Source organism: Balaenoptera musculus, chromosome 4 (genome assembly GCF_009873245.2).
Source record: "Balaenoptera musculus isolate JJ_BM4_2016_0621 chromosome 4, mBalMus1.pri.v3, whole genome shotgun sequence".
NCBI lineage: Eukaryota > Metazoa > Chordata > Mammalia > Artiodactyla > Balaenopteridae > Balaenoptera > Balaenoptera musculus.
The window spans coordinates 47,936,975-47,944,430 of record NC_045788.1 but is presented as its reverse complement, the minus strand read 5'-3'; the positions used below and the strand labels follow the sequence as shown (position 1 = coordinate 47,944,430).

The window sequence follows — 7,456 nt, the reverse complement described above, 5'->3', positions numbered from 1 at the left end:
AGAAAGCCTCTTGTGAAGGGTTAGATTTGTATCTAGCTTTTTGGGAAGAAAGTCAGGTTTTCCTGATATTGGTATTCCCGGATTCCAAGGGGGTGAAGAGTGGTCCAACCCGGGTGAGACGCAATCGTGGGTGGCACTTTAGAGTGCACCTTGCATCCATTGAGTCCCCGGCCTGGGACTCCCCTCCGCCTCCCGCCCCCCCCCCCCGCCCCCGGCTCCCACCAGCCCGGCTCAGGCCCCGCGGGGCCGTGCCGGGGTCTCTATGACGCGGCGTTCCAGGTCGTCGGACCGGCACATCACTTTCCCCGCTCTCCGCGCAGGCGGCAGCCAGGGCAGCCCGAGCGGCCGGGCGACAGGAGGCGGCGGCGGCATGAGCTACTACCAGCTACCGGTGGTGATCGACAACGGCTCAGGAGTGATCAAGGCGGGCCTGGCTGGGTCCCGGGAGCCCCAGTTTGTCTACCCGAACATTATAGGCCGCGCCAAAGGCCAGACCTGGGGGTCAGAGGGCGCGCAGGAAGTGTGCGTGGGAGACCAAGCGCAGCAGCGGAGAAGCTCACTTTCCATCAGGTACCGCCTTCTCCCGGCGGGCAGGACCCTCGTGGAGGCGAAGTAGGGGGGAGCCCAGAAGAGGGGCCCGATACTGAGAGGAAGGATAAGAAGTGAGGAGCAGGAAAGTCTCTGCCAGCTATCATTATTGCAAACGCTCGAGCCACAAATCTCTGAGGGTACCACATACCTAAAGAGTGAACATCACTTGCTCGCTCTATCTATTCAAATGTATTCAAACGTACAAACACAATTATCGTTCATAAAATACAAGTTCATTTAGGAATGTTAATTCAAGGTACCTTTGTCTTCTGGGCTATTTGTTTTCAACTAACTGATATTAAAACTGTGAAGATTTCCCTATTTTTTTTTTTTTTTTTAAAGCCAAAAAGGGTATTCCAAAGAGGCAGGGAAGATGGAAAGCAACAAAAATTGCAGAGGAAGGTAGCTGGGCTATCTTTTGCTGGCAGTTACCATCTCTGAGAGGCTCTGGCGGACACTGCCCATAAAGGGCTACTGGTAATAAATATGGGGATTAACCCATGTTTGAAGAGAGTAGACACTGGAAAAATGTAAAGCTGCCATTTATCTTATTGCTTTTCCTACAGCTACCCAGTGGAGCGTGGTCTCATTACTTGCTGGGGGGACATGGAGATCATGTGGAAACATATCTATGACGATAACCTGAAGCTAAGGCCCTGTGATGGCCCAGTCTTGATTACAGAGTCAGCACTGAACCCACTGGCCAACCGGCAATGGGTCACTGAAGTATTTTTTGAGCATCTGGAGGTTCCTGCCTTCTACATGTCCATCCAGGAGGTGCTAGCTCTCTTTGCTGCTGGCTTCACAACTGGCTTTGTGCTGAATTCAGGTGCTGGGGTTACCCAGTGTGTACCCATCTTTGAGGGTTACTGTCTGCCTCATAGTGTCCAGCAGCTAGATCTGGCAGGTCTTGACCTTACCAACTACCTCATGATGCTGTTGAAGGAGCATGGCATCATGCTGCTTAGTGCTTCACACAGAAAGATTGTCACAGACATTAAGGAAAACTATTGTTATGTGGCAATGAACTTTGAAGAGGAAAAGGCCAAGAAAGCTGATTGTATAGAGAAGGTTTACCAACTACCTGATGGGAAGACACTCAAACTCCATGACCAGCTCTTTCATTGTCCAGAGGCCCTCTTCTCTCCAAGTCTCATGCATCTTGAGACCCCTGGCATTGATAAGATGTGCTTCAGCAGCATAATGAAATGTGATACAGATCTGAGGAATTCCTTTTTCTCCAATATTATCCTTGCTGGGGGATCAACCTCTTTCCCTGGTTTAGATAAGCGGCTAGTTAAAGATATAGCAAAGGTGGTGCCTGCCAACACCCCTGTGCAGGTTATTGCTCCCCCAGAAAGGAGAATATCAGTGTGGATGGGAGGCTCTGTTCTTGCATCCCTCTCTGCCTTCCAGGACATGTGGATCACCGCTGCAGAATTTAAAGAAGTCGGACCCAACATAGTGCACCAAAGATGCTTCTAAATACAGATAAAATGGTTAGAAGAAAATGTTGTGAGTAAATGTGACAGAAAACTTTGGATATTATATGTTGCGGGGAGAACAAAATATTTCAGTTATTGGAAGGTCCATGTCTCTGTTGCATTTCTATAATGGGGGCAAATAATGATGAAGCAGTCAAATAACATATTTATTGAGTAGAACCAAATTAAATGCTAGAGGAGACATTACTCTTTTAATTTTATTTATTTGGCTGTGCCGGGTCTTAGTTGCGGCAGGCGGGCTCCTTAGTTGCAGCATGCCTCTGGGATCTAGTTCCCTGACCGGGTATGGAAGCCGGGCCGCCTACATGGGAGCGTGGAGTCTTAACCACTGCACCACCAGAGAAGTCCTGAGAAGACGTTATTATTTACCTTGTAGATCTTACACTTCCTTTGGAGGGAGAGAGCAATTTGTGGTACAACATGATATGTGCCAAATGAGTGATACAGATTGAAGGTTGTTGAAGTTTATGGAAGGAAGGTGGCTATAAGGGAAGATTTCATAGCAGAGGTATGCCATCATGAATGGGGTGGCATTAGGATGGTGTGGGAGCATAATAAAAGAGGGCAGATATTCAGAAGAGCATAGTGGAAATGAGCAAGAAGCTAGATATGAGGATGAACAAAGCATATTCAAGGCATGTTTAATACACTGGTTTTGTTAAAATGAAGAGCCCATATTGAACAGACTAAGAGAAATGACTAGGAAGGCAAATTAAGGCCAGAGACTGGAAGGCTTTGTTTTAAATGTCCTATAGGCAAAAAGGAACCATTAAAGATTTGAAAACAGGAGACATAAGGAAATTAGGATGAATGTGGTGGTAGTTTAGAGGATAAATTGGACTGGGAAAGGCCTTGGAGATTCAGTGATCAATTAGAAAGTTGTCAGTGTAGATATGAAGTAGTCAAGTCTTATACTCAAGATTATAAGCAATAGGAATTAAAAAGAAGAAATTATGAAAAACTGACAAGTCTTGGTGCCTAATTAGTTATGAAGGGGAAAGAAGGGTCTGAAATGACGAAGGTAGCTGAGAGAATGATAGCAGTGTTGACATAACTCAAAGTATGTAGTATCTGCTTTATGCAAAGCACCGTGCTAAGTGCAGTAGTGCTAAATCAGGAGTCAGATTGTGTCCTTAAGAAGCCAGCAGTCCAGTGTGAGAGGTGAAATTCATACTTTAACTGCAATAATATAAGGTGAAAAGTGATTTAGTGTTCTAAGAGAAGTATAAAATGGGACTCATAGGAGGGAAAACAACTTAAAGGCTCAGGGAAGGCTATTGGGGGCTGGGTTTGAAGCTGAAATTTAAACCTAATAGAGTGCCCGTCCTTCTGAATTTAGGGGCAGTATATGTGGGTTCAGGTCCAGGCCCTGCCACCTACCGGCTGCAAGATTTAAACAAATTGTTTAAACATTTTGAAGATCAATTTCCTCATTGATAAGTGGGGTTGCTAATCCTAATCCTTATCTGTCTCACAGGGTCCTTATGAAATACAAATGAGATAATGTCTCTATGGGAATTTTCAAAATGTTATTTTTTGCTTACAGAATTAGACAATTTATAGGTCCAGCTCATGCTACTTCCTCCATAGTCAAAATCGATTATTTGTATCCTTCAGCACATTATATTACTTGTACTTTTATTGACCACTTAATTTATGCAGCCTTATCTTTTGGTTTGCTTGTCTTTCTCCCTTACTAGATATGTGCTTAAAGTACAGGGATTGTGGGCTTTCTCTTTTCATCTCTGTCCCCTTCCCTGATGACTTCTGTGGTGCACTCCCAGTAGATATGCAGATATATAGAATTGACCAGAAGCACACTGATGGCAGAGGGAACATTAGGGCAAAGCCTCCAAGGTGTAAAAATCATGGGCATGTACAAGCAGCAGGAAGTAATTCAGTTTGGCCTGAAGCATTTGTGAAGAGGTGCATTTCATTCTTTGAAATGTGTTTATCATTTTAGTGATTGTAAGCAAAACTACTAGATTGGATAAGGTGTAGAAAATGATTATCTGAGAGCAGTTTGAATAGTCGATGCTGTACTCACTAGAGTCACAAGCATTGTAGAGAGAATTGTTGCAGGAAGGGGGACCCCTTCCAGGGCCCGGGAGTGGGCTCTTGTCTAACACTCGGAAATGAATAGTCCGAGGAGACACACATGCTGACAAAGCAAGAGGCTTTATTGGGAAGGGGCGGCGGGGCGGAGAGCAGCAGGGTAAGGGAACACAGGAGAACTGCTCTGCCACGTGGCTCGCAGTCTCGGGTTTTATGGTAATTGGGTTGATTTCTGGGTTGTCTCTGGCGAATCACTCTGACTCAGGATCCTTCCTGGTGGCACATGCATCACTCAGCCAAGATGGATTCTAGCGAGAAGGATTCTGGGAGGTTGGTACAACACATGGACTGGAGTCTCCTCTCTCCTTTTGACCTTTCCCAAATTCTTCCGGTTGGTGGTAGCTTGTTAGTTCCGCATTCCTTACCAGGACCTCCTGCTTAAGATAGCTCTTGCAAGTGGTTACTATGGTACCTGGCCGGGGCAGGCGGTTTCAGTCAGTGGTTCCCCTAACAGAATGATCCCAACCCCCCTCACTTTAGAATTCTTAAAGTGCTTTTTTCCTAAAAGAAATTTCGGCTAAGCTGTTTAGATACATTTGTCTAATTTAAACTTCAGCATCCCAGAGAGATGGGCAAGACAAATAGTATTCCCATTTACAAATTAAGAAGTTGAGATGTAAAGAGATTAAGAGATGTAAATTTAAAGTGATCTCCAAAGTAGCTTGCTAGGTTAGGCAGGCGCACCGTCCTTAACTGTGGTTTCTTAGGCAGTTAACCCAACAACTAGCCTGGAATATTCTGTACAGACTCTAGCCTCTTCATTGGGGTCATAGATGATCCTTTTCAGGTAATCTAGGGAAAGGAAATAAAATGTGAAATTTCCGTTTAGTTATATTTTCCCCTATCTTAAATCATATCAAACCAACCCCCTTAACATTTTACTTTTCTTTCAGATCGCGGTGCCAATAGCGACAACTCCATGAAGTTCACCCAACTGAAGAGTTCAACTTTTAAGATTAGCCAGTTATATGAAAAACAGCATGTACCGGCCAATATAAAAACCTGCTACAATTTATGGTGCATTGTTCTTTTTAACACAACCACGACACAACATTAAAGCAAAGTCAATGACTGAAAAGCCTTTATTTCCTAATAAAAGGGAGATTCAGTCCTCAATGTTGAGATCGAGGAGGGAGTAGTTATACGTAATAAAACAACCTCTGCTCAAGAAGTTGAAGAGTAGGCTTTCTAAGGAAGGGAACAGGTCAGGATCGCGGAGGCAGCCCAATGAACCAAGCCAAGATTCTGTTCGGGAATCTATTTTGGTAAAGTTCTCTAACAAACGTGATGATCCGAACTGAGAATCACTGTTTTGGCCCTACAATTTTTGTATGAACTCCACTTCTTTAAGATAGTAACGTGCACCTCGCCTGGTCTGTAAGGGATGGAAAACAGCGCTAAGAAGCATTCAAGTTAGTTTTCAAATTACAAGTTAATTCGCCTCAAGGAAAGACCCAAATCCTCCCGTAGGGAACGTGTGGGTGGGGCGGCGATTGTCCTCATGGCCGGAAACAGAACTTTTGAAAAAAAATTTTGCGAGACCGGCTCTCGCGAGAGCCGTGGCGGGAGGGTCCCAGCCAATCCGCGCAGGTGGCGGCCGCTCCCTTTATAAGGAGACGCTGGAGGAGGCGCTGTGGGTTGCGGAGGGTGGGCCCGGGAGTGGTGGCTGCCGTCTTTTGTCTAACCCTAATTGAGACTGGCGTAGGTGCTGCGCTTTTGCTCCCCGCGCGCTGTTTTTCTCGCTGACTTTCAGCGGGCGGAAAAGCCTCGGCCTACCGCCATCAACCATCCAGACTGAAGCAAACAAAAAATGTCAGCCGCTGGCTCGCTCACCTCTCCCGGGAACCTGCGTGGCTCGTCCGCCCAGGCCCCGCGCCCCGCCTGAGGCCGCGGTCGGCCCGGGGCTTCTCCGGAGGCGCCCACTGCCGCCGCGAAGAGTTGGGCTCTGTCAGCCGCGGGTCGCTTGGGGGGCCGAGGCGAGGCTCTTACCGCAGGGAAAGGAACGGAGCCGGTCCCCGCGCGCGGTGCGCTTCCCTGAGCCGTGGGACGTGCACCCGGGACTCGGCTCAGACACTTGCAGCTGGAGGAGCTGCGGGGGTGGGGCACGGGCAGTCTGCTTTCTCCTTGGAAGGAGGGACTCCGTTCGTGCGCGTCCATCTCCCTCGCCGTCAGTGGTGGGCCTGTGGGCCTCCAAACTTGCAGATTGGACCACAGTGCGTGCAAATCAACTGTCAGAAGGACACGTGGAGGCATCTCCAAAATTGGTCCAAATGAATGGGCAGTTAGCCTAATAGCCAGCTAGCCGTTCCTGTGTAGGGCTTTTTTGTCCTCTCCCTTCTCTGGTTTTGTTGCCCTTTATCATAGTATCACAACGCAGTTCCTGCTCTGCGGATTTTGTCGAGGTTTTTGCCTCTTCCAAAGTAGATCACGATCAGTCCCGACAATCGGGTATGGAAGAGCAGTGATTGTTTTTTTGTGAGATTATTAAACACTTAATATTTGTTAACTGGAAGATCTAGTCTGTTCTTAAAACAGTGGAAATTCTGTTCCTTAATGGTCGTTGCTTTTCGTCTTTGTCTCCGTCTTTGGATGCAAAGTATTAAGTGGTGACAGAAAAGTGTACGAAGAAATATATATCCCTGCCCCCCCCCCCCAAGAATTGGGTCAGGTTTCTTTGCCCGGGGGGGGGGGGGAAAGAAAAGAAAAAGGCCCATTAGGAAACAATCAACAGGTCATTCTGCCCATTTGTCTCCGAAACCTAACTTTCAGGTTTATGTGGGAATGGAAGTCAGTGCCTTCACTTCCTTGAGACAGCCATTCTGGCGGCAATTGCTGGGAGAGAGAGTACCCAGCAGCCTGAATTATAAAGGCAAATTATCAGTGTGATATCCAGCCTGGAGCTGGACCCGAAAATGGAAAAGAAAAATCAGGACCATGTCGGTATATACATGAACGTGTCTAGCATTTCATCCTGTTGCCTGAAGTAGGTCCCTCAGTGTCGTCTAATACAATTCTTAGCCTGCAGTTAAGAAATGTGAAAAACCTGGACTGCACTGTTTCTGGTAATGTTCTCTAAGAAGGAAAACGTTTTCCCATCAGCATGGTTTTGTGGAAAGAACATGGGGTAAGTTAGTGAATGAGGTTCTAGTTCTGACTTTGCCAAAGATTTTTCTTGGTTTTTCAGGTAACTCAGCTAGCTTCACTAAACTTCCATTTACTCAGAAAGTGACCTTTTAAGATCGTTT

General features: G+C 46.5%; 1 protein-coding gene and 1 long non-coding RNA gene across 2 annotated transcripts; one reads left to right on the top strand and one right to left on the bottom strand.

The window, feature by feature from the left end:
• The first annotated feature begins 331 nt into the window (after positions 1-331).
• Positions 332-2,269, top strand: ACTRT3 (actin related protein T3). The gene is made up of 2 exons (XM_036851504.1): positions 332-570; positions 1,158-2,269. The coding sequence occupies exons 1-2, from the start codon at positions 371-373 to the stop codon at positions 2,074-2,076; spliced, it is 1,119 nt and encodes a 372-aa protein (XP_036707399.1). The 5' UTR covers positions 332-370; the 3' UTR covers positions 2,077-2,269.
• A 2,641-nt stretch (positions 2,270-4,910) lies between these two features.
• LOC118894434 lies at positions 4,911-6,313 on the bottom strand. Its single transcript, XR_005019711.1, has 2 exons — positions 6,045-6,313; positions 4,911-5,003 (listed from the first exon to the last, which is right to left on the bottom strand). It is a non-coding gene; the product is annotated as an uncharacterized LOC118894434 (long non-coding RNA).
• Between the last annotated feature and the right edge of the window lie 1,143 nt (positions 6,314-7,456).

Bases quoted from the DNA above. Each gene is read 5' to 3' on its own strand.
- ACTRT3 (XM_036851504.1), top strand. From the start codon at position 371: ATGAGCTACTACCAGCTACCGGTGGTGATCGACAACGGCTCAGGAGTG. The intron at 571-1,157 runs GTACCGCCTTCT...CTTTTCCTACAG, and splicing joins AGAAGCTCACTTTCCATCAG to CTACCCAGTGGAGCGTGGTC.